Here is a 26,660-nt window from a genome sequence, read left to right on the forward strand (position 1 = left end):
CTTGCTCATTCCCCAAGAGTTGCAGGAGTTGGCATATTTGTTTCTTCCTCAGAAGTCCCCCAATTTATTTATATTGCTTCTATCCCAAACATCCCATATTGCCCCTGGTGCCAGCCTCATGTGAGCACCTTAAAAGAGTGAGTTGGCAAGACCACCTATCCATCTGCCTTCTTCTTGGCAGTTTCTAACTTTCAGCTGACACACACCAGACTCCATCAGGCTTCCAAAAACGGGGTTCAGGCTCCTTGCAGAGGAGGGAGGTATGTCCCCAGTGCAAAACTTTTTGTATGTTTTTGGATTTAAACCAGATTTGTCTGGATCTTCATAGGCTGGAGAGCACCTGTAGCACTCTCCCGAGCAGCCCAGGGTGCCATCCGGAAGGGCCACCGGGCAGTCTTTGGCCTGGGAGAGCTGGCACCCAGCCCAGTGTCCATCAGGCCTGGTTTCAGGTAGACACCCTCCTGAAACTCATATGGGGCAGGGAGGGGGAACAGTGATGGAGCCCCTTGGTCAGAAATCCTTGGCTCAAGTTCTAACCAACCCCTTTTCCAGTGATGATTTGTCTAGAACCGCTTCTGTCTGCCCAAGCTCAAGGTCGCCAGTGCAAGCACTTGTTGTTCAGCCTGTCTGTCTGATGGCTTTCCTGGCCATTTTGATCCTGTTTTCCATTGGTCACACTTGCAGCCTCCCTTGCTGGGTTCTCCTGCGATGTTCTCTCCTCTTTTTTCTGTTCTTCTGAACACCGTGAAGACCTTGCAGCCAGCTTGCCCAAAGAGCATTTTGGTTGGATTTACTGTCATGAAGGCAGCACTGCATTTCAGCTCTGCCTCAGCTTCCTGCCCTGCAGGTATCCAAGATTCCAACAGGACATAAAGTACAGACCTTGCTTGGAAACCAGAGGCTGGAATCTTCTACAGAGGACCGAATTGTTCTATATTGTAGGATTTGTGGGTTACACTATCCGTGTCACAGCTATTGCATTTCGTTGTTTTGGCTGGAAAAAAGCAACAGGCACGGTTGAATTAAAATAAAAGTTTATAGATGCTGACATTGTCATTTCATATTATTTTTGTGTATTATGAAATATTGTTCGTCTTCTGCATACATTTAAAAGGTTTATGTATAAATGTAAGAGACAGAGTTTGAGAGAAAGAAAGGGAGTGAAAGCGTCTTCCACCCACTGGTTCACTCCCCAAAGGGCTACAAAGGCTGGGGCTGGGCCAGACTGAGGCCAGAAGGCACGTGGAAGTCCACTAGGGGGTCTCCCATGTTGGGGGCAGGGGCCCAAGGACTTCAGCCATCTTCTGCTGCATTCCCAGGTGTTTTAGCAGGGAGCTGCATCAGACGATGCTGGGTTTGAAGGCAGCAAGCTGAATCCCCTGTGCCGCCGTCTTCTGCATTTTAAGAGACTTGATAAAATGTGAAAATCATGCATGACTGGAAGGTAGCAAAACAATGAATGGACCTACGGCCTTGGTTTCTGAAACAACCCAGAGAATGGAGCTGGCCAGGAACCAGCGGTAAGAAGCTTATTTGTGAGCTTTAAGGGTTGAGTAGGCACCTTCTCAAGAGGCAGCCCACTGGAGAAACAGAGGATTCTCCAGAAGGGCCTGAGCATCCAGACTGTGGCCCCAACCACTGCTGGAGGGAGGGGCAGAAAGGAGGGGGCGCGGGAGCTTAATCCAGGCTGCAGAGAGCCTGCAATTGCTTAAGAGAAAAGGTGGAGACAAAGACCTGGCAGAGGCTTTTCATAGCCTGCATTAAAGTTAAAATCTAATTTAGATGAAAATGGATGCATAGAAATTAAATGTGCACACGGGGCTTTCGGCGCTGAGTTGTACGCCCTGTAACGATGGCTTTACCAAATGTGTTGCCTGGGCTAGAAAATAAAGATGCTTTTGGAAATTTGATTTTGTTGTTTTACAAATTGTTTTAGCTTTGTGAATAGTACAAACTCCATTTCTGATCCGCCTCAGACAAAAATTGAGCATTAAAGTGTTTAAGATTCAATCAAAGGCTTGCTGCGAGCGGCACAATATTAAAATCACAGCAAAATCAATTCAATTTTTATTTTGAACATGATTTGTCACAAATAGCATTCTAATAGATAACACTGATTATATGGTAGCAAATGTAATTTATATATACCGAGTGCTACGCCTTTGTTGGAGTCATCATTAAGGAATTTGACACGTACGCAGGAGAACAATAAATGCCAACTGAAATATACACCAGTTAGATAGAAATGGGATGCTGAAATGAGTGATGCTGACACACACTATACTTATAAGTAATAATATGCAGGCTAAAGTAGCTTGGGTTTTCAAACAAGAACTCCTTTTATGCTGTCATTTAAAATATCTCATATTTCTGAAGGTCAGCAATAAATGGCACTATTAGCATTAAAAGCTAGTAAAAGGAAAAGTAATGTGTTATTCATTTAACATAACATTTTGTGAAAGAGCTTTGTAAAGTATTCATTTTTCCCCGGGTGGGGGCTGTGAAGCGGTGATGGAGGTGCCGGGTCCCGCCGGACGGCTTGTTGTCATTCCCCTCCGGCTGCAGCCACATGGGGCTGAAGGACCTGGAGGGTAGCGGGTGATGTTCTTAGTGCCTGGCAGGTTCTGGCTAGGAAGTGAAGATGCCTACGTGTTGGGGATCTCAGCCTGCTGCAGCTGGGCTGTCCTGCTTTTCCTTAGCAGTGCCACTTGGTAAGGGATGGCAGTGTGATCCCTGCAGGGAGAGAGAGGGCTTTCAAGGATCAGCTGCAGATCCTCTAGAGGAAGCAGAGGCCAGCTCTTCCTGTTTGTCTCAGGAAGGGTGTCTGGGAAGTCAGGAATGAAATCCAAACACAGAAGTAAAGCCACCCCGGCGGAGTCTGTCTGAGAAGTTCATCAGGGAAGACCAATGACACCAACCAGACAGCCTTTCCCACCCAACATAGCCTCAGCAATAAGAAAGAATGAAATGGCAGCTCATGACCAGAGTCAGCCATCAACCCAGCTTGTTCTTGCCCTGCTTTCTCTTAAATTTAGATAAAACCATTCAAATAACCTAGAGAAAAATACTACCCCCACCTGGAACTAGCAGAGATGAATCATCTGTCATGTTTACCTCAAAGTCCTTTGTAACAGAAAACAAAAATGACATTACTGATAAAGAAGGAAATTCAGTGGCCTTCCTGGGCCATGTCTTGATATTTTACAGCACGCACATGGTCAGTAGCAGATTTTGCGAATGAAACATGTACATAAGTGGTCATTTCCTATGTAAATGCTAGCTCCCACAAACCTGCTTTCCTCTGGCACAAGATATCTTTGTGCTCTAGCTGTGTCGATATATGAAAATCCTACTTCATTCTTTCTCATTGCCGAGACTGTGTTGGGTGGGAAAGGCTATGTGATCACCACCCAGCTGAGTTGCAAACACTTGTGACTTAGTGTTCCTGTAGGGGTTGTTTGCTCATGTCCTTTGTCCATCTCGCTATGGTGTCGCCCTTTTCTTGTTGTATTTGGAATGTCAATCCCGGGATATATTGCTTCAGGTATCTTCTCTGAAGGCTATGTTTTATTCCTCTGTCCTTTGTGACTCAGTCACTCCTAAAGAATAGCAGGGGAACAGTGTTGTTGGCATAGTGAACTACGTTACCTCTGTAATGGCAGGATCCCAGATGTGCATTAGTTTATGTCCTGGACGCTCTGTTTCCAATCCAATGTAACTGACAAAGCAGAAACTGGCCCAAATATTTGGGCCTCTACCTAAATGCCTGGGAATTTTAGAAGATACTAGTGCCTCATCCAGGAGGTGGTCTAGGCTACAGTCTGTTTTCAGAGGTCTCCTTTATGGCTCAGCTGTGATTCCAGCACTCAGCCAGGATGGATAATGTACGTCCCACACTTTCCCACATTGCACAGGGAAAAGCAGAATGGACCAAAAGTCCTGAGACTTGGAGCCAGAGGACTTCAGTTCCATGCAGGAGCCAAATGAGGCCATTTCTGGCTCCTCAGACTGGAAGCAAGACAGACATTTGGTCTAGTGGCAAAGACGCTACTTGAGACACTTGCATCCCCTAAGGGCATTCCTGCTCCCCTCCTTATTGCAGCTTCCAGCCATTGCCACCTGCTCTGGGAGGCAATGGGTGATAGGTCGAGGAATTGGGTTCTTGCTATCTACATGACAGACCCAGTGAAGATCCTGGCTGCTGGCTTCAGACTGACCTGTCCCTGACCATTGTTGGCATTTATTTAGTTGTTCAAAAGTTGGAGTTACATTGAGAGAGGTAGAGACAGCATGAAAGAGAGAGAATCTTCCATCTGATTGTTTCTACTCCAGATGTCTGTCATGGCCAAGGTTGGGCCAGAATGATACCAGGAACCAGAAGCTTCATCTTGGTCTCCTATGTGGATGGAATGGGCCAAAGCACTTGGGTTATCTTCTGCTGCCTTTCCTAAGTGTATTAGCAGGGAGCTGGATCAGAAGTGGAGTAGCCAACACCTGAATCAGTGCCCTTAGGAGGTGCCAGCACGGCAGGCAGTAGCTTTACCAGCTATGCCACAGAAATATCAACCCCATAAATAAAAATCCTTTTTTTTTTTTAAGCAAGCAAGCAAGCAAGCAAGCAAGCAAAGACAAGGCAGGCACAGGGACAGAGCCTGCACGCAGCTCCTCCATGGCCACAAGCTGACTTTTTGTTTCCTCCAGAGCTGAGCAGTTAATTGAGAAAGATATTTGCATATGTCAGAATACTCCAATTTTCCAAATATGAAAGAGCTCTTTAAAGTAAAAATATTGAAAATATGCCTAGAATCAGCAATGAATTTGGAAAATTCACAAAGGAACACAAAGAGCCATTAAGCCCTGGAAATGTATTTATAGAGAAAAAAGAATGTGAATTGCAGCTTAAAGACGAACATTTTCACCTATCAAATTGGCAAACGGTTTGATACTACGCTCTGTTGGTGATGTGAAGTGCTCTCTTCTTAGAACAAATCCTATGAATTTGCCAAGATTTGATTTCTTGGCCTACAGGAGCGGGTGATTTCATATGGCTCAACCTAGCACATTGTTTGTTGCAAGTGTAAAAATTGGGACAACTGCTATAGAATATAATCTGGCAATGCTGATCAAAATAAGCACATTCTAAGCACTTATTGGACAATTATATTTAGTGTAGAAAATAGAAAAAACTTAATTGCATGGGAATACGGAGCAGGGAGTTGCTGGAAAGGACGTGGCACTCAGCAGGACCAATCACACTTACCAAGTACATCTCGGTGGAATCTATGAACTCTAAGAACTAAGCAGCTCTTTCTGCGCTTTAGAGAATAACATCCAACTTCTTGTTAGTGCACAAAACAAGATGCAGAATAGCATGCACCCTACGCTGCCCTGCGTACTTGGACAGAAATGGTAGAGTTGGAATGTTGGAGACAGACTTTTCTAATTTCACAGAATATTTCAGAAAATAAAAACCCACATTGTCTCTGGAAAGAAGAACTGAGAGAACCGCAGGTTGTGAAGCAGAAAGGCAACTCAAGTTCTCAGCCTCTCCCTACAGTGCCACCTGCTCCCTCTACAAGCCTCCTTTCCATGAAACAGAAAAAAGTATAGTTTGCAAGAAATGCCCCCAAACTGATGCCAGCTAACAATAACTAACTTGACTGGAGGCTGCAGTTTTGCAATGATCTTTAGCTAATTATAATGTTGTGATAATAAAATGATTATGGTGACACTTCTACTTCCATGGTACATGATACCATGACAATTCTGAGACTTTCAAAAACAGAAATGGTGGTGCTCAAACCTTGCCCCAAACGCCACCTGCTATGCCTCCAGACCATAGAAAGTGATGACCCTGGAACTCCGAGTGCAGCTCACTGTCAAGCATGCCTATATTCCCCTTCTTCCTTATCTGCTGATCCTTCCTGCAGCTCACTGTTCTATTCCTGCACTGAATGTGCAGGCATGAGAGACAACACCTTGAACCAGCAAGCCCATGGTTTAGGCAAGTGGAAAGACTCACCTTTTCTAACAGTAATTTCCTTAGCATTGGACTTTTGTGCCATGTGCATGCATCGGATTTTTAGAGCTCCTCTTCCTATTTCCTAACAAGCACATTTTAACATGAATTTGGTGTTTCATAGCCAAAGGCTGCTCTTGCAATGAATTCTTCCCCCAGTCCCCAAATGGTTTCAAATAAGACAAAACTTCTTTGTCTAAGGAAATTGAGCATTATTAGCATGGGTCACACAGGGTGACCTGAAAGAGCGATGTGGGCGGGTAGTAAGTTCAAGGCATTACCTCCAATAAAATTAATTCCAGACTTTCTAATAAGTGACAAGATGTGCCCCCAGAACGTGGAGAAGATCCAAACTCTCAGATCGAGTGCATTAAAACATTTAATATCCCAGAGGGCAAGAGGCACGCCCTGCTTCTAACACGGGTAGAGGGACTGTAACACATCTTCTTTCACCGTGTAGTCGCTGCAGAAGCGGTACCTGTGGACAAGCACATTTTCAGCGTGAGCCCTCTACCGGTGGGAAAGGGACTTGAGCTGAACAAGCAGCACTTTGTCCGCGTTGGCTTCAGCTCCCCTGCATACAACTTTGTGACACCAGTCAGGGTCTAAGAGATTCTAAAGAAACCTGCCCAAAGCAATCTTCTTCTCTTTGGGGGCTATTAATGGTCCGACAGTGAATCAGCTAGATCCAACCATGCTGCACCGAACTGAGCGTCCTTCCCCGGGTCTGCTGCTTCTAGCCTAGCAATGAGTTCCTGAGTCCTGTGACCCCATTGGTTCCAGAAAGGATTCTCCCTGTGCAGTTAACGTCATTCAGGGCTCATCACACACTTCACCTGGGATTGTAAAATGTGGAAGCCATGTTGAGAGCAGCCAGGCAGTTCCTTTCAAGACTAAATTACAGCTATGTCATGATTTAGCAGGTCCACTGCTAGGTATACACTCAAGAGAAGGAAGCCAGGGATCCTTCAAAAGTTTGCACATGAATCTTCAGAGCAACAGATCTTTAACTTCTTCAAAGAGGAAAAAGTCAAAATATCCCCCCACTGGTATATGTATAAATAAAATGTGGTCATCTGCATTACATAATATTATGTGGCAATAAAAATACTGAAGTCATTATATCTGCTATGTGGATTAACCTTGAAAACATCCTGCAAGGGGAGAGAGGACAGTCACAGGAGAGACAGAAAGAGAGGTGGATGTGCAGGGCTGGGAAACAGGATGTGTGTGGATTGGGCACGATGGCTAACAACTTGGGGCTTTCTTTTGGGGTGATAAAAACATTCTAAAATTTCTTGGGGCCTGGCGGCATGGCCTAGCGGCCAAAGTCCTCACTTTGAATGCGCCAGGATCCCATATGGATGCCGGTTCTAATCCTGGCAGCTCCACTTCCCATACAGCTCCCTGCTTGTGGCCTGGGAAAGCTGTCGAGGATGGCCCAAAGCTTTGGGACCCTGCACCCATGTGGGAGACCTGGAAGAAGTTCCTGGATCCTGGCTTTGGATCAGCATAACATCGGCCGTTGAGCTCACTTGGGGAGTGAATTAGTGAACAAAAGATCTTTTTCTCTGTCTCTCCTCCTCTCTGTATATCTGACTTTCCAATAAATAAATAAATCTTTAAAAATAAAATAAAATAAAACAAAATTTCTTGTAGTGATGGCTGTACAACTGTGCACAAAGCCACTGAATTGCACACTTCATGTGGGTAAATTGTATGGTGTGGGAATTACACATCAATACAGTGTGTTTAAAGCACAACCACAGAAGGCTATCAATCCTGAAAGGGTAGAGTCTGCTCAGGTTGGGGCAACTGTGGCTTGTAGGTGGTTTTGGCTAAAGGGACAGTGTGGCCAAGCCAGCCCTCCCTTAGGGATGAGCTTCAGAATTGAACTTGTTGAAGGAGGGAGCTCTATGTGGGGTGGGGAACTTGGTGTTGGTGATAAATGATCTGTGACATATATTGTACTTACAAATAGGAAATCCACCTGCACCCAAATACTGTGAGAGCCAGGCATTCTCCACGAGGTCTTGCACCACCAGACCTTCCTGGCAGTGTGAGCTGATGGGCTCGGGGGAGAGAGACCTGGATGCAAGTCCTTGCTGGGTCTCACACTTGCCTTCTGCACTGGAGTCCACAAGGCAGTGGTTCACTGACCCGGACACCTGAGCCTGCCGAAAACGTGCTGAGGCAGCGGGATGAGTGTCTCTCCCACAATGGTAAGCTGTGCTTCCCCCTGCAACATCTCTCTCCTTGTCTTGAAACAAGAACAGTTGAGAGATGACATCTATGATTCCTTTAAACTCCAAAGCGCCATCATTTTCTGATTTTCCTTTTTTTAGATTGTCCTACTTTCTTACTCTATATTCTAAAAAGTCATCTTCCTACTCCAACAATTCTATTCCCTCAAATAAGAAAGACTTTTCCCTGTGAGCCAGATTCCCAATGTAACTTATAACTTCTCTCACGCCTTTGGTATATTAATAACTGCACAGAATTGAAACCGGCTCAGAGATGCCTCTCAGGTATTTCGTAGGCATTTTCCTTATCATTTGATGTAATTTTTTAGCCTGATTTTTCAATCTATGCCTTATATTCCATTCCCTGAGACTGATTTTTTAGAGTAAGCCAGGCTGAGATGGCCAGCTCAGGAAGATGAGTGAAAAGATGGCTGCATGGCCAGAGGATGAGGAGGCAGATGTCTGGATGAATGGGTGGGTGAGTAAGGGAAAGGGGTAAGCGATTAAATGGGATGCACAGCAAAGGATGAGTGACGCATTTGAGGTGTCTGAATGAAGGATAGGTGTATGCATCAACACTGAATCCGAGTTAGATGCAGTAAAAGACGCACTCAGTCCCATTTCCGCCACTTTGCACTGTGATCTGGGAAGCGCCCAGCTTGGGTCTGAGAAGATTGATCACGTGGTTGTTCCACAGGAATTTAACCTTCTGGATTTCTCCAACATGCAAGTCCACATCAATGTCACGAACATGGCTTGCACCGGGTGCGAGGGATCCTCTGAAAATACAGACAGAATTTGTCGTGTCAGGGCTGGGTATTTGGCACAGTGACTAAGATGCTGCTCAGTATGCCCATGTTGAGTGCCTGGGTTCAAGTCTTGGCTCTGCTTCTGACTCGGCTCACTGCACGTGCACACTCTGGGAGGCAGCAAGTGATGGTTAAACTAGTTGGGTCGCTGCCTCCCACGTGGACCCAGGTTGATTTCCTGGCTCCTGGGTTTGGCCCGACCCAGCCCTGGCTATTGTAAGCATTTGAAGAGTAGATCAGTAATGGGAAAATTTCTCTATCTCATAAAATAAAATGAAATAAAATATTTAACAAAAAAATGTTGCATAAGTTGGATGCAAGGACACACAGAATGAAAGAAATCTGTTGTTTTTCCAAACAGTGGTTGCCATTGTTGCATTTTTGCAAACAATTGGAATAACTTTATATATGTCCAGAGGTTGCTCAAACACCAATGTATTTGTACAGGACAACACATTTTAAAAATATTGGATTCCACATTTCCACTGTTAATGTTTGTCCCTAGAGAATGACAAAATATTTAGGGTAGCATATTAACCCTAAAGTTCATTATGCAACCAAGTCACCTAGTGCCTCATATTTAAATATACTCCTAAGTAGCACGGAAGTCACCAAAGAAATTTAACTAAGCTTGAAAAATATTGCGTACAGAAACTCAGTTTACTGCATACATTATGCATTTGTCTAGTGTATTTATCAAGCTCCTTATATACCCAACAAAAGCCAGTCCTGAAGCCACCACAGGAATAGGAAGCTGTGTGGGAAGGAGTTTTCTAACACATGTGCCCTGCCTGACAATTTGATGTTCATTCAGGCCATCAGCATTCCAAAAGCAGGTTTCACAGGACTCATTTAAACAGTGAATTCCAACGCTGGGCATCACTACTCTCCCGTGGAAAACGGGATGGTTGAACTAGATGCTGAGAATTCCTTCTGGCTCTGATTTTCTGGGACCCAATGGTTCTGTATAATATATACTTCAATATAAAAAGTGGTTGTTACTCAATCTATTACGAATAATCCATTATAAAAAGCATTCCTATCCCTTTACTGTGGAACTTACTTGAAAATCTCATACTGTCTTGAATTTCTATCCCTCCCGTACAACGCAACCCTGATGTATCCGTTCAGTTTTCTTTTTCCAGATAGTGTGACCAATACCCTATATCTCCAACCTGTCCAAAGAAACACAACCAGTTCAGAAAATGGCCCAGTGGAAGCATTTTTGTTCCCAGCTCAAAATTCCCTGTAGAGCAGAGGTTCGGGACAGAGTGACAATTTCCTTTGGTGGATGTGGGATCAAGGAATTTGGATTCTTAGGAGTGTGTAAGATTTGAAAGGGAATACTATAGGTCAGCACAATCTTTTACTCACACAGCAAGAATCGTGTCTCCAGGGATGAAAGTGAGCCTCTACCACGCACCTACCTGGACCCTCACTGATACAGGAGGACACGGACTGAGTATTTGTCTCCCCCATTCTGCCCACCCAATTCAAGCAGTGAGTCTCACCTCCCAATGTGAAGAGACAAGATCTTTGAGATACAGTTAGGTCACCATGAGCAGCCTCATGAAAGTGACTCCAGAGACTCAGTCACCCTGTTTCCTCCATGTGAGAGGGTATAGGAAGGTGTGATTCTACACCAGGACCTGACCATGTGGACACTACATTCTTAGCCTTCCAGCCTCCAGAGCGGTGAGAAATAAATTTCTGTTGTCTATAACCCACCCAGTCTAGTATTCTGGTTGCATGCTGCTTTATGACCTGCCTTTTCACTTAATACGCCTTCAAGGTTTCCTCTCCTCAGTACATAGAGCTGTAGCCTCCTTTTTAATAGTTTCATATAGATTTAATCTATAATATTTAGTCATTTGCCAAGTGGCCGACACTCACATTTGCCCATCAATCCTCTGTTATTTAAAGACAGCTCTACCGTGGGTGTCCTTGAACAAGCCCTGCTGTGCATACATGCAGGCATTTTTCTATGGCGTGTTCTGAGAAGTGAGGTGACTGGGTTAAAAAAATGTGTACATTAGACTCTACAAATACTGCCAATTGGTATCTTCTGTGATAAACATTGCAAAGATTATAGGAAATACCGAGTGTGAAAAATGTTTTATAGAATGACATATGCATTTTAAAATTAATTTTAAACTTATTTCATAGCTAGTTACACATTCATTATTAAATACTTTGTTTTAAAACAATCTAAATAGCTTTAACAACTTAGCATTTCTTTGGAAAATAACTTAACTCTTCTCTGGTCATCACATGGCATTATTTCTAGCGAATGAATCTTAATGACTTTATTGTCTGCTGTTTTTAAAGGAGGAGCTAAGCAAAAGAATAACACAGAGCACGTGAGTAGGTGGGACAAGTACGGTGGCCAGTCGCCATTTTGGAGATGCTCTGAGTTACAAGGACTTGGTCTCACGCTGCCCTCTGTTTCTTCTAATAGATAGATCCTTTCTGCCACAGGAGTGGGTGGATGTGTGACCACGCCTAGCCATCACTGGTGAACAAAAGACCCCAAACAAATGGTGTTCTCTGTGTATATTACACCTTCAGCTGGTTGCAGCTATGTTTCTGTCCATTATGACTGAGAGTTCTAACTGATAAGGCTCGTATACTTTTTAAATTTACTTGCAAGACATTTTAAGTGAGTAAAATAAAACTTACGAGTAAAGTTACCACGACTTCCTGTGTTCAGAAAAAAGGCTTGTTCCACAGTGCTATTTTTCCCCTGAAACTGGTCAGCAAAGTGCCCCATTTGGGGGCATCCTTCAGGTGGACAAGGAAAACAACCATTCTAGTGAGGGGAAAAAATGTCTATTAGGGGTATGCCTTTTGCTCACTCACTCACTTACTCACTCACTCACTCACTCAATCATCTTCCCAGTTCATCCATCTGGTTTCTTACCTAACTATCCAACCACCCACATATCAGTTCACCTCCTACCCAGCTTATAACCCACCCTCCATCATCCCATTGATCCCACACTCTCCCAGCCCATTTGTGCACCTATCCTTAGAACTGCATGCAACTTGGCTACACTCTGCAGATTACTCACAAAGCACATTGAAGACTCAGAGTACAGCTGAAGAGTCAAGTCACTTAGAAGAAGCAGTCAAATTAAAATATGAAATTTGGATGAAAAACAGTGTTTCTAGAAAGAGGTGAGTTAACTATTTCAAAAGAGAAAGGGAAACACGATCATATTCACTTTTATGTGAATTATTTTTCTAGACTACTTAATACTCCTTGCTTCTCCTTGTTCCTCAATGGTTGTTCATTAACTGGGTTTAAAGGAGGCAATTTGCCCTTTGCTATCAGGTGAGCGCTTTGTGGCACAGCATCAATATTCGCTCTGCCCTTTGAACCTACACCATTAATCAAATTGTGGTGTGAGGAGTTATTTCACAATTTGGGAAGCATGTAGCATGCAACTCCGGAGCCACAATATTATCTTTGCACCAGTGAGAATCAACACAGCCAGGGATTCTTCCTGAAGATTCACAGATACCTGGATCAAACAAGATGCTCTTTAGGCCTTAACTCAGCTCTAGCATGTCAAGGTCAAAATTAGTTTTGAAAGCAAAACCATGTGAGTTGAAACATTTTTGTTTTTGAGAAAAAATTTTAAATATTCCAACATAGTAGTGAATTCAAGGTAGGCTCACCTCAGGAGTTCAAGCCCCTGGGTTTATTATTAGGGGACAATATTTCCTAGTAAAGAACTTAAGGGAAATAATACTTACACAACAGGTAACTTTTGCAGATATTACCTTAACCAAATTATCAAAATTTATGACATCAAAATATGGACAAAGCTCTATTAAATAAGTGCCTTATATACGTAATGAGCTGAGAAGTACCCGTGTCTTCTGTTGGATTACACTGAAATAATCGATTTCCAATGTGAGTTAGTTTCCAAGCACCTGATCTGGAATCCCCACAACTGCACTGTCCTCGACAACCAAGGAAGGGAAAACTGTTCTACATCAAAGGAAGCTAAAGTGACAACACAATAAATGCAAGAAAAAGAAGGGATGGGAGGATAGGAAGGAGCGGGGAAGGAAGAGCAGGAGAAGGAAGGAGGGCAGACGCAACTGTAGAAGCCATCATTTGGAAAAGTGGAGAAGCTGGACTGTGGTCTACACATTAGAAAATACTAGCACATCAAAGCTGCATTTCTCATGCCTTGTTCTATAGGAGAATGATCTAGTCCCTAGGACATGAGCAAAGTGTTATAATATCTTTAATTTCACTAACACAACCTAAAGGAAAGTACACATTTAATGGGACACAAAAAGTTCATAAAACGTGTATATTATGAAAAACTATACATGGCTTCAAATGAACTTACACCAAAGTAAACTTAGCTTTGAGTTTTACTTTCCATGAAAGCCCCTACACACACTTATATGTGTTAGTATATGAGTGGTGTTAGCAGTGCTTCCAGATGATGGTTATACAGGTGTTCATTTGGACTGATTTTTCACACTGTGTGTGAGTTGGGGACCCCAGGGAATGCCAGCATGGCAGGTCTGTGCCACCTGCCCTCTGGCCCACCTATACTGCCTTATCTCAGCCCTCTCTCCACCTCCTCACCTGAGTTGTAGAGTCACATGTCCTTATTCTGTTCTAAGCCACAGGCGGCAACGCTACCAACAGTGCAGCTCCCCAACATCTTCCCCAGTCCCCAGTGTGATCCTACCTCCTCGAATTCCTTGTAGGAGGCACAGGGATATCCCAGGAAGCCATCAGGCTGCAAGATGCTGCTGGCATAATACTTGTAGCTCCGGAGGTGGTTGCAGGCTACAAAGTTATGGGTTCCTGAGAGGACAAAGACCAGCGTGGCTCATGGAAGACTTTTCCTTTGAAGTGAGTAAGCAAGGAGTCACCTCCCCATGTTTTAGACGGGGGTCAGCACCATTGAACACACTGGGCATGCTCACTCAGAGCCAGGCGATTGCTGAGGAGCGATAAGTCTTAACAAGCATTTGTGTTCAGGGCGCTAGTGGCCAGGCGTGTACCAAGAATGAATGAATGAATGAGAGGGCTGGGAGCTGGTGGGGGAAAAGGGAGTGCTGTGGACACAGAGAGAGACAGAGACACACACACAGATGGAGAGACAGAGAGAAACATAGAGTTCATATCTGTACACACACATATGTACAGAGAGGGACTGAAGGAAGATAAGAACAGCCTTAACAGCTTCTGAATGACAGCCAGGGGAGGGGTTTCTGTGGGTTGTTTTCTGTGAAGAGGTGCTCAAGATATAGAGAAGCAGAGAGTCACTCTGAGCTTGAACAGTGCATATGTGCATTGAGGTATCTCATGGCATCACAAACACGTGTAATGTGTTATCCATCGGACATCTAAAGATTAAAAAGATAGTGCCAGCTTTTTGAAACAGACTGATTTATGTCTAACATCCATCTGCCTATCCACCTAGAGCCCGGGAGCCTGAGAAGAGAACAGGAGTCCCTCCCCAGCCCAGCCAGCTGCCGCGTGTTAGAGGCACAGCTTGCTTGGTCCTCTGTTACGAGAAAGGAGAATCTACTTTTCATGACTCCAGGACTGCAGGTTACTCCAGTTTTCCAGATGGTTCTGTTCAGGTCCTTCAGACACACCGAGGGCTGCTTTCCACCCATGGTGTTGTGGGAAACTCAAGGGCACACGGAACAGGCTTTTGCCAGCCTGGTCTCTGCTGTGCCTAAGCCCAGGCTGAGTAGCCACTCCTGCCTGTCATGCCGGGCACATGCAGACTTCATGGAGAGCTGCGGCACTGTGACTGTCAGCCATACTTGATTTGTCACTGTCGTTAATCAAGACTCTTGTTTGGAAATTGGTTTATTCATTCCTCCAGCTGCTTGGCTCCAATTTTTCCATGGAGTAATCCACAGGGACATCTCCAGACACACCTGGGGAGTATCTCTCCTGGGGAGCTGGTGGACTCGATCTCCCACTCTCAGAGAAAAGTCCTCTTCGAGCCGGATACAGGTCTGCTCCTCACCACTCGCAGCCCAGCCATGGCCATGCCCCATGCTCCTGTGCCCACATCAACGCTCATCGCCACATGACACAACTTGTTTCCAACTCATAGGAGAGTGGAGTGCCTTGTTCCCCAAGCCCTGAACTCATGGAGATACTCTCCAGCATTCAGGGACTGTCCACTCCAAACTGCCTCTTAAATTAAATGAGGGAGCCTTTCTCTGCTGTGTGCCTACTCCTCGCTTCCTGGTTCTTTCAGTTTCAGTGGCCCAGCCACACTGGTTCAGTAGTTATCCTGATCAGAATTGAGTGGTGGAGACCAGGATGCTGGGCTGTTAATTTATCAACTCCATGCTTTGACACGAAGCATGTGAACAGATAACATGTCACTCCAATCACTTGACTCAGTTTAACAGACTGGTTTGGGGCTGGGATGCCCAAGACTAGGGTCTTTAACCTTGCAGAACTCCAAGTATGGAAACATGAAGACAAATAAGGGATCTGATCTTCAAGGAGTAGTGCTGCAGACAGAATAGGTGGCTTATGTGTGTGTCTCATTCCAGACTTCTGCTCTGGGAAGAGGGCATGGGCTGGGGCCGAGAGCATAGATTTACAGTCTGCACTGGACTTAGATTTGGGCCAACCTGTGATGACTAACTCAATAACTTTCATGATACCCAGACTTGGCATTTGGAAACTAGGGCTAATCAGAGTAACTGTCTCCTGGTACTGCTGGGAAAATACCTGGATCAGAAAATGTGCTCTGTAACTAGTGACAGACTCAGCCGCTCCCCTTACCCCTTCACTGCTTTTCCCTCCAAACCAAGCAGCTGTTCTTGCCTTCAGGGGTCTTACCTTCCCATATCCCGTCTACGTCAATGATGGTGGACAGGATATTCTTCCGACATCCTGGCATGTGCTTTCCTCCATTTGGAAAGAAATCCAGGTGACCCACCTTCTGGCTCATTCCAAAACCTGAGGTATATGGAGCAGAGGGAAGCAGGCAGGCCAGTAGCCTCCAAGGTGGATCAGGGACATAGTAAGGTGTTCAACCCCTGCCCAACCCCTGTGAGAACACTCTTGGCAAACTTTCCCCATTGCCACCTCCAAGCCTGCAGTCAGAAGGTTCTCAGAGATGGGAGCTTGGCAAAGCAAGCAGGGAGGAGAGGGTCATACATGTATTTGTGTGTGTGTGTGTGTGTGTGTGTGTATTTACCTTAGGGGTCCCTGTGCAATAGTACTGTGCCCTGATACCATGGTGCACCATTGGACCATAGCAGGACTGGTATTACTTGTGTTACTTGATTCACTTTTACATGATGATTTCTATGTTACATCGTTTAATGAGATGGCGTACCTTCTATTGACAGCCACTGCACAATGGTGAGGAGCTTTGTTTGGAGGCACACAGAGCTGTGATGAAATGCTGTTTTACTAAGAGATCATGCACCTTGGGAAGCTACCTAACCTCCTTGAGTCTCAGTTCCTCAGCTGTGAAATGGTGACCACTTTGTAGGCTGTCACAGAATGAATGAGCTCATGTTTATAACATGTCTAGTGCAGCACGTAACAAATGCTACATCATCACCCAATACATTGGCAAGCTTTATGGGATTTTATATATGAAAGCACTGAAAAAAAAAAAGGAACTGAACTGAGAAAAATAGTGGGATATATTTAGTTGTCAACAAAATTAGGCATGAACAAAATTTTGTGTGTGTGGGACACCTGGCCCCAATGTCACTAGCCACAGCCCTGTCACACAGGAGGCTGGATTGAGGAGCTCACCGAGAAAAGGGATTATGGGGGCCGTGTCAGTATGAATCACATCCACGAATGTTGCATCGGATGGGTCCAGCCGAACCTCCTCGGGCGCTCCCTGGAAGCAGGGCTCTGCTGGATCCAGCCCTGAGAAGGAGAGAGCTCACCAGCCTGCACACCATGAGCTCTATGCCCCAGGCCCGCAAACAGGCTGTGAGAACCCTGGTCAAGGGATTCCCAGCAGTTCAGGTTAGGGACTTGGGCCTGCCTGAAAGGGCAATGGGAACAGGGATCGTGGCCTTCAGGGACCATTTGAAATCCCCAATGCCTGGCTCCTTGTCTCCCACACCCATCACCATTGAGCTCTGGTCCTGAGAGACTGTGGGCTCCCTGGCCTTCCCCCACAGTGTCCAGGCCCCAAGGCTCACATATCTGCCCCTCTGGGCCTTTGCTCATGCTATTCCCCAGCCTGCTGCACCTTAAATCCTTCCCTTCTAAAACTGAGTTCAAGTACCTCCTCCTAGAGGAAGACTCAACCGCCCTTCCCACATCTACCCCTCCTCACTGTAAGACGTATTCTGCACTGACTAAATCTGTTTTGATTTTTATTGCTAACCCTGTGTCTGCCTCCCCGGCTGGCTCATGCAACTGCGGAAGCAGAAACAGCACTGTGACCACTTCCCTGCCCTGCTTCTGCTCAGGATCACACGTCTGTCCTCTTTGACCTCAAATCCCTTCCAGAAAGCGGGAATAAACAATCTACCCTACAGAACCATTGTGCAAACCCCATGAAAAGAGGTAAGAGAAAGTCATTTGCAAATAAGAAATTTCTACATAACCGTGAAAATGATTACTTCCCCCCATCCCATCCTTCACCCCATGCCCGGTGCCCAGAAGGCACTTGTGAGTAGAGTCCAGCTGTTTGTCGTCATCTACTGGCTGCCCAGAATAGCCGTGCCTCTCCACACCCATTCTACTTAGTGATTCATTCATTCATTTCTATTTCCTGAGCGCCTCCTACTGGCAGCACTCAGCTAAGCCAGTTCCATGACTGTGTGGCAGAAACGTCAACAAACATTGTGAACTGGCAAGTTTCTTTCCCTCTCTCTCTGCCTTCCTCCTTTCTCTTTTGCTCATACTCTAGTAATTATATCCGTGAAGTCATGGCTTTCAGGCGCTGGTTACCTTTTCCTTAGAACCATATCTATTTGCTTTATAAGTGTATTTTCATTTATAATCATCCATTTGCTGACACACTTTACCGTACACGGACAATTATTTTTTTAAGTGGGAGCAAGGCCATCTGCTCTTGGAGAGCCAGTGGGGGTGCTCTTAGCCTTGGGGCGCCGCTGCCGCACGCTCCCCCGGGTCACCACCCAACCCCGCGATCCCCAGACTGTCACCTGTGATCCTGCCCACGAGGCCCCCGAGTCTCCTGCCCGCTTCCGCCGCCGCGTGTGCGCCCAGGCTGTGGCCAATGAGATGCACGTCTTCGGGGCTGTACCCCATTTCGGTCTGTATTGTGATGGCACATCAGGTTGGTCACGCGGGAGGAGCCGGTCCCCATCACTGCAGAGGGCCAGTTCGTGCGCGGGGCAACAGTGCGGACCAGCGGCCTCCACGCCAACTGCAGGCGCAGGCGCCGGCCGGGTGCGCATCTGCGCCGCCGGCTGCCGCCCACCACGGCGGCCCACCTCCGTGCAGTCTCTGGCACGGGTGGGACCTGTCGGCGTAGCTAGAACGCTATTTCCCAGAACAGCCTGCACAGGACGACTGGAGATGTTAGCGCGCCTCAGATCCTCCAAGAGGGTCCTGAAGACATCAGGAAGATTGGCAAAGGAGCAACGTGGCAGTGCACTTTTAGGAAGGGCACTTGAGCCTGGCCACCTGACTGCTACCCAGCTCCCGCTCGGTCAGGACCACCCATGCTCGCGATGGGGTGCTTCCCTGCCCCAGCTCTGCCCCTCTCGCTCCCAGGACCTGGCTCAGGCAGGGTTTTACCGAGAGCACTTGGACCAGCAGGGCAATCTCTGCCCCCACCACGCGGATGTTGTGGACTGCCTGGGTGTAGGCTGTTCGTGACCCGCGGCTCCAGTCCACGCAGATGCAGTTGACCTCCTCTACTTGAAACATTTTCTGCGGAGAAAAGGGAACAGGGCAAACACGAAGTCGGGAACCCCATTTGCCAACACCCCAGTGATTCACACACACTGCACCTTGTTTGTGCGGGAGCTTTGATATTCCTTAACCTTATCCACAGCACTTTGGACTGGGCCCACTCAGAGCTGCTGCACAGACGTGAACGCTGAGGCCTGGCCATGTGTGTTTTTTGTCTCAGGTCTCACACGTGGGTAAGGACACAGCCAGGGCAAAAAGCTCGCTTACTAGAAATCGGCGAGTGAGCAGGGTACTACCCAATAACGTGTAGCAGTTTGAGCTGGGGAGCCACATGGCCAGTGCCTGCTGTTATGACAATGCAGATGCAGGATATATGTGTCACTGCAGAATATTGTGTTTTATAGCTGCTCACACTCGGAGGCAGCCTCCGGGAGCTTGCCATGAGCTCAATCTCTGAGGCTCTTTGACCAGCCTTGGAGAAAGGCTGTCACCCTATTCCAAGGATATCAGGGTGCAGTGTTTGCACCTGTGTGCTGGGAGAAAGCAGGTGAGAAGGGCAGGCCCCTACCCGGCACATGTCCAGCAGCCAGTTCCCTTCGCCCTCGTCTATGAAGCCGTGGATGACGAAGCGAGTCTTGCGGTCCAATTGGAAGTTTGAAGCTGTAATCGTGGCTGGGTCAATGGCCGTGATCAGCTGCATTAATGAGACAGGATGAAATGAAATGATGGCCTTTCTGAACCATGGGTCTGTGAGTGCCTGTAGCAGCGAGACCACAGGTTGCACAGCAGGAAGCTGGGGCAGTCGGCAAGGAGTTCCTGACCTGGAGTTGTGGGTAGAACCACCAAGTCCAAGTTTATAAACTTTCTATTTCTACTTCCCTCTGCTTGAAATCTAGTGTTTCTGGGACTCATGAAATGAAGCAGCAACAGACCATAGAATAAAAGAGAAATTTTTTTCTGTCACAGTATGGTTGTGGCAGATTTCTCAAAAATATTATACTCAGGATGACTTTAAGTAACAGCAGTTATTACACTAACCTCTAGATCTTGTTGGTGAAGAAATTCAGCAGCACATATTTTGTTCTACCACATAGCTATGATTTTTGTAATTTGTAGATTTATCTTCTGATGATTGTTTCCCAATATAATGGGCTTCCTTCATAATCTAATAGGCTTTATACAATGGAAATCATTGTGCTGACTGGAGATTTGTAGATTTTCCCAGGTGGCCACAGGGGTCCAAGGCACAGAATTCATATGCCCAAAGCATGTGGGCTGAGGGATGGTTTAGCTCAGTGGAGCTGTGAGAGCTCAGAACAGACTCCTCACTGCCCCACTGGCCTGCCTGGCCAATGCACCTGCTGTCACAGACATGATGCTAAAGAAGGATCACATATACAAACTGGCTTTAACTAAGTGATGAAGGCATCTGCATCCCACACCGGAGGGCCTGGGTTTCATACCCAGCTCTGGCTCCTGCCTCCAGCTTCTTGCCAGCACAGACCCCTAGAAGCGGCCGCGATGACTCAGGTAATTAGAGTCCCTGCCGTCCCAAGGGTGACCTGGATTTAGTTTATAGCTTCTGACCTTGGCCCAAACCCAGCTCTGGCCCTTGTGACCGTATAGTGAGTGAACCAGGGAATGAGAGATCTTTATCTCTGTGTGTCTGTTGGCTTTTCAAATAAATAGAAGTGGTTTTTGCTTTGTGTTGTTTTAAAATTGTATACTAGTCATGTGCAGGCACACTGTCAGCCTGCAAGGTGAGTGAGGAATTTGTCACACAGATTCCCGAAGTGGGTGACCTTGGTGACCTAGAGGCAGATCCCTGGATCTTGCAACTCTGTCAGGGGCCAGGGCTGTGAGGTGCTGACATCCTTAGCCAGAGATTCCTCTAAACTGCCTTGTGGTCACTGCTGACCACCTGGAACATTCCTGGCCTGCTCTCCCCAGAGGCCTGCTGGGCACACCTTTCCTCTTCTCACTCATGAATATGTGCTCTCTCTTCCCCATGTGTTTTACTCCTAGAGAAGGAGTCACATCTCCCTGTCCCCAATTCAGGATCTGGGGGAGGGACAGATGTACTGCCTGATTTCTCCCTCAATGCCGCTTGTAGTAGCAGGGACCTGATGCTGGAGCAGCCCCAGGAGTCCCAGAACTAGTGTGCATGGAGGTGTGAGTGTGACTCAGGCACCCATAGACTTTTCAGGTACTCACTGGTTTAGCATTCTAAGAGCAAGGACAGTGACAGGTCTGACAACAGTGAGTGCCTCATCGGGAAAGTTCCAAGGCAGTGCGTATTCCCTGGACAGTGCTAGCAAGTTTCCAGCATGGATCCACATCCTTGTGCCCTCCACCCCACTTCCCACCCATTCTTACTTGGTAGTTGTTGGGGTTTTCATTGGTGTACAGATGGAAACGAGTGCGGATGTCCTCGGGGGCCCAGGGAAATAGCTTCAGAGGCCTCTGAATGATCCCTGCCCATGGTTTTTCATCAGAAAAGCAACCAAGAGGTGCATAGCAGATCTCTCTCCCTGGAACAGACAGTACCAGCAACAGGACACACGTGAGATTCTGGAGAGAAGTTGTGTCCCCTCTGCCCGGGATGACTTCAGCTAGGAGCTCACATGTGGCTAAGGCTAGGGCTGGTCCTCTTTGCCATGAGTGACCCCCTAGACTTACATGATACAAACCACCCAGAACCTGGAGCTGGATGTTTCTATTACACATATGTTCCCAAGCCCTCCCCTGTAGATCCTGATTCACAATGATCTGGGTTTGGATCCTAGAAACAGCTAATATAATAAGCAGAGTCACTGATTTGCAACCTGTTACTAAAATCATCTTGAGTGGCAAACTCACAGCTGGCCCTTGGCCATGTCAAATGCACCGACACCAAATGTCAAGCAGGTATACTACCTGTGCTGCTCTTTGTCTTGGCATCTCTCTTCTCATATTCAACACAGGCCAATCACACAGAAAGCCTTCACTGGTGTTTGTCCAATCGATATATCTTCATGTCATCTTTATACACACCGTTATTCAAATTATTCCCTGTCATACCAGATTTTCTCTGTTGCCTTTGAAGGGTACATTTCTTAAGAATGGAGTTGACTTCATTTTGCATCATACTGAATGTAGTATGAACTCAGTAGATGTACTGATGACCCAAGGAGCTATGACTAAATCTGAGTGTCCTTTCCATGTCCATGACATAAACATTCGCACAAGAAATAGCCATGAAAGATGACATAATGCAGATCCAAAGAATTATAATGGGTTTCTCTCTTAGGGCTTCTCAACTCTTTTAGGGGTAGTGTCACATATTGACCATGCATTCAAAAATGAGTATCTAATGTTGTTTACCACATGTCAGATACCATGTGAATGCTCTAAGCAGTGTTGGCTCATTTGAGTCTTAGTACATGATAAATGAACAGCTGTGGCTTCTATATTACAGGTTGGGAAACCAAGGCACAGGAAGCTAAGGGCCATAGCTAGTGGTGGAGTCAAAATGTGAACCCAAGAACTTAGTTGGGGTGAAAGGCAGGATACGAAGGAAAAGTCGGCCACCAGCCCAGTCCTAAAAGCGAGGAAATCCCCCAAGAACTGGCAATGACACTGGGTTCCTTCTAGACCATAGGAAGAATCCAAGTGGGGATTGGAAGTGAAGCTACAGCAAGCTAGAGCAGCCTCTGCTTAAGAAGGCAGTGGTAGCTGGGCCCAGTGGTGACCAAAGAGTCCTGGACTCCAGATTTAGATGTCAGGGCTCCCTTTGGTGGAGAGCAGGGAATGCCCTGCACAGCGTTGAGCTGTAAGGATGAGGGGTGGGGCTGTGCTTCCTCAAGGTGGTTTCAGGAGCCAGGAAGAAGTGGCTCAGAAGCAATAGAATCTGAGAGAGGGTAGGAGTGGGTCTGGGGTTAAGTGGGCTGGGACTGGGCTGACTGCTGGCAAACAACCTAATGGATTAGCATAAAAATTCAGCAAGGTGAAGGGTAGGGGTGAAAGTAGTGCCTGCCTGGTTTGGGCTTATGGGTTTGAGGTACAGGACTGGCAAGGCTTTCTGGAACTCATGAGGGCCAGAGGTCAGATCATCAGAGTCTTGAGGAGGGGAAGGCCTTGAGGGTGAGCCTCAGGAAGTTCCCATGTCTGGAGCAGGAGGAAGCAGTAGGTTAGGGAAGGAGACAAAGAGGAGAGCCTGATTCCCCTGGTTCTGCTGTCAGGAGCTAAGTCTTGTTTCATGGCCAGGGCAGAAGGGAAGGCCAAGAGTGGGCTGGGATGCCAAGAACACAATGGCAAGAGTCAAGGTGCAGAAGGAAGCCCCTGTAGGAACCACACATCCAGCACACTGCCCCCTGTTTGCCTCAGAGACAACATTCCATATGAAGCAATGGGTGTTTTAATCACCACAATCATAATCTTGCTCGTAAGGATGATTATTATTGTATTGTTTATCCACCCTCTCCCTCCCAGACAGCCCAGGCTTCACTTTGTCCTCACCTCTGACTGTGGCCAGCAGGAGAAGGCTGAGGGTCCACGGGGGCAGCATCTGCAGGACGGACAGCACAGACACAGAGGCTACATCCACAGCTGTGTGCTGCAGCAGCAGGACTGGGGCAGGGTGAGAGGCTGGGAGAGTATTCAGGATAAAGTGGGGCTCAAGAGTGGACAGCACCACCCTAGAACCTTGAACTCAGCGTCTTCCCAGAGCCATAGCATCCCCTCCCCCAACCTCCACCCGTGATGCCATGTAGCAGTCCTGTCAACCCCCCAGCCAGGCAGGGCCACAACTCACAGTGCAAGGCAGGAGCTTATTCTCTTGGCCCCACAAACCTGCTGTGGCTTTTTAGTACCAGGCTTTATCTTCTAGACTCCTTAGAGGAAACGCCACAGCAGGCTAAACAGGGGACTGTACATGGGGACTTTGAACCCATTATCTTAAACACACACAGTGAAACCCCTTTTGAAAGTGAAATTTAGAGGAGGAAAATCGATTTGGTGGGGGTTGGATGGGGAAGGACTCCCCAGTTTCTGAAGGATTGTGTGCCTGATGTGATAGCAGGGGAACATAAAACCATAGCATCTACTGATCCAAACCCCGCCTGCTGTAGGAACCCCAAACCTGCCATGCCATGCTGTTGTTCCTGGCAGACAGTGTGGGCTGCGAAGCTCCTCTTCCTATCCGTGCAAGCACGTGTCAGTGGGGACTTGCCCACTGCCTGTTATCGTTGGTGGCAGAGTGACCCCCACCCCAGATAAACCCAGACCAGACAGGGTAGAAACAAAGGCAATGCCACCACAGACCTGGCTCACTGCACAACACGATGGATACTGTCTAAGCACTGCTGTGTCTAGAAATCATGCAGTCTCTTTTCCAAGCCTTTTTGAACTGCATCGACCCTACCCTGGCTTGGAGATAAGAAGTAGAGGTGCATTGTTCTCTCCACTGCTCAAGGAGCACATGTGGGGGGGGGGGTGAAATGGGCAGGTGCCCTCCTGTCATGTCTTAAATTGGCCTCTGATTTGGATCCACCAAAGTGCATAGATCTTAAGTTTAAATCCTAAGTATGATTTAATAAATTTTTAAAATTTATATTTAAAATGCTTTTTCAGTGTAATGAATTCTGACATATATTCAAGGGGTCTTCAAAAATCCTTGGCGAACGTGTATCCTGAAAACACAAACAGATTTCAATTTCTGCAGCAAATATATTTTAATTCAAATTTCACAGGAGTATTTTGAAGTACTCTTATAGTACCTTACATCAAGATGTAAAATATTTGGAGCACCCAAAAGTTTCTCTTCTTCCACTCCTAGAACAATAACACCATAACTCTGAATTCTATCATCACAGATTCATTTTTTCTTTCTCCTAGATTTCACATAAATATATAATACAGTATGTGTTCAGTGTTTTTTTCACACAAGGCATTTTTAAGATTCATTTTCATAGGAAACAGTTTTGTTCTACGGTTGATTCCCTTTTGCTGTTGTGTGGCATTGTTATGTGAATTTTTGTGGGAATCTATCATTGAAATTTAGGTGCCATTCTGCCATGGGTGGACATGTGGATTCCTCCCAACTAGAGGATGCTATAAATGATCCTGGTAAGACTATTTTCATCTGTACATCATTGGGAAGACATATACACTCGTTTCTCTAGGGTTTTCTCATATCCCCGAGGGTGTTTTGTGGGTCCTGGAGTGTGCACATGTTTAGCTTTAAGAGGTACTGGCAAGCAGCTTTCCAAAGAGGCCCCAGCAGCATAAGGTCTACCTGCAGCTAGCTGAGAGCTTCCATCACTCCATGTCCCTCTCCTCTTTGAGCAACCCTAGAAGTTCTGAAGATGCTAGGAACTTCCTGAGAGTTTCAAGTATAGAGAAATGGCGTGTGTGTGTGTGTGTGTGTGTGTAAGAGAGAGGGAGGCAAGGAGGCAGGGAGGGAGGGACAGAGGGAAGGAGGGAGAGAGGGAGGGAGGGACAGAGGGAAGGAGGGAGGGAGGGAAGGAGGGAGGGAAGGAGGGAAGGAGGGAAGGAGGGAGAGAGAGAGACTCCCTTCTGAGGATTCTGAGGCTAAAAACCGTCTGGGATCATTGTCAGGGTTGCCTGGGGGCCAAGCTGGTAGATATATTCAATATGCTGCCATTGTGTCAGTCTGAATCCTACAAAATGGAATACTGAAAAAACTGAGGTGGGAACTTCCAGGATGCTGCCTGGAGTTTGCTAGTTTTAGGACTGAGACACATGAAGCAAAGTGGGCTGATGGGGCCAAGGAATGAACTTCCCTGACTCAAACGGGCTTACGAAAAGTCAGGGTTTGTGAAACTGCTAATGTGGTGCTGAAGTCTGAATGGGATCATCTCCGCCTGGGTGACTGCAAAGCCCCTGGAGAGGTGTCCAACAGCCGAGGGAGCAGATTAGGTCGCACGCATACGGAGCTGCGCTGGGCTGCTCAGAATGACAATATCAGACCAAAAGGAAGTCCTGGGCCCATGCCATGAGACCAGGGCTGCCTGTCACATTGGGAAAATCTCAGATTCCCTACCATGACTCCGAGGGCCTCACCTGGACCTGTCCTCTAACTCCAGCTTCCCCTCTCTCCCCCTAGATTATCGAACTCAAATTGACCCTGGAAAATGGCCATCTCAGACCTTGGTATATTCCATTGTCTAAATATTCTGCTTGACATGATATTGCCATCTTGGACATACCTTTTATCTTGTCCTTTAAATAATCCTGAGACTGATCCCACATTAACAGGATAAGCTAAGTTATTAAGAACCTCCCCCCGCCCGACCAATCATGAGTGGTTGAGAAAAGACATCCAAGAAGCGCAGATCCTGCTTGCTGTCTTCCAGAGGGGTGATCTGCAGTAGGCGAGCTGACCCCAAGCTACTGCCCAGGACACTCATTCACTTGCAATTGTCGGCCCTTGGCAGAGGGCCTGGGTGACTGCAAAGCTGCCCTTCCCTGTCTGAGGCACCAGGATCTGCCAGCTGTCTGCTCTGGGAAGAAAACGGAGGCCAGCACCTGTGGGAAAACACACTCAGCAGCCACATGACCAGCAGGTGGCAGGGTCAGGGTCTGGGTGAGTCTTGCCAGCTGGCAAAGCAGCTCCCCTGGGGGATCCTCCTTCTCCTGCTCCTGAGGCCTATGGAAACACACCTGCCCCATCCCACTCAACACTTCCTGTATCTATCGCCTCCTCTTTATCC

At 46.8% G+C, this 26,660-nt stretch overlaps 1 protein-coding gene across 2 annotated transcripts; it reads right to left on the reverse strand.

Moving 5' to 3' along the window:
- Positions 1-6,433: 6,433 nt before the first annotated feature.
- Positions 6,434-23,497, reverse strand: LOC121163965 (pancreatic lipase-related protein 2-like). 2 transcript variants are annotated; one of them, XM_040991772.1, is made up of 13 exons: positions 23,446-23,494; positions 21,325-21,479; positions 19,517-19,642; positions 18,832-18,966; positions 18,234-18,345; positions 16,858-16,977; positions 15,925-16,044; positions 13,790-13,908; positions 11,751-11,880; positions 10,135-10,246; positions 8,893-9,041; positions 8,327-8,345; positions 6,434-6,497 (listed from the first exon to the last, which is right to left on the reverse strand). In XM_040991772.1, the coding sequence occupies exons 1-13, from the start codon at positions 23,492-23,494 to the stop codon at positions 6,434-6,436; spliced, it is 1,410 nt and encodes a 469-aa protein (XP_040847706.1). The 2 variants fall into 2 exon arrangements, with proteins under 2 accessions (XP_040847706.1, XP_040847707.1); XM_040991773.1 differs by lacking the exon at positions 8,327-8,345 and having other exon boundaries at positions 8,874-9,041; positions 23,446-23,497.
- Between the last annotated feature and the right edge of the window lie 3,163 nt (positions 23,498-26,660).

This window comes from Ochotona curzoniae, unplaced genomic scaffold, assembly GCF_017591425.1.
Source record: "Ochotona curzoniae isolate NIBS_2020 unplaced genomic scaffold, NIBS_Ocur_1.0 contig_66, whole genome shotgun sequence".
NCBI lineage: Eukaryota > Metazoa > Chordata > Mammalia > Lagomorpha > Ochotonidae > Ochotona > Ochotona curzoniae.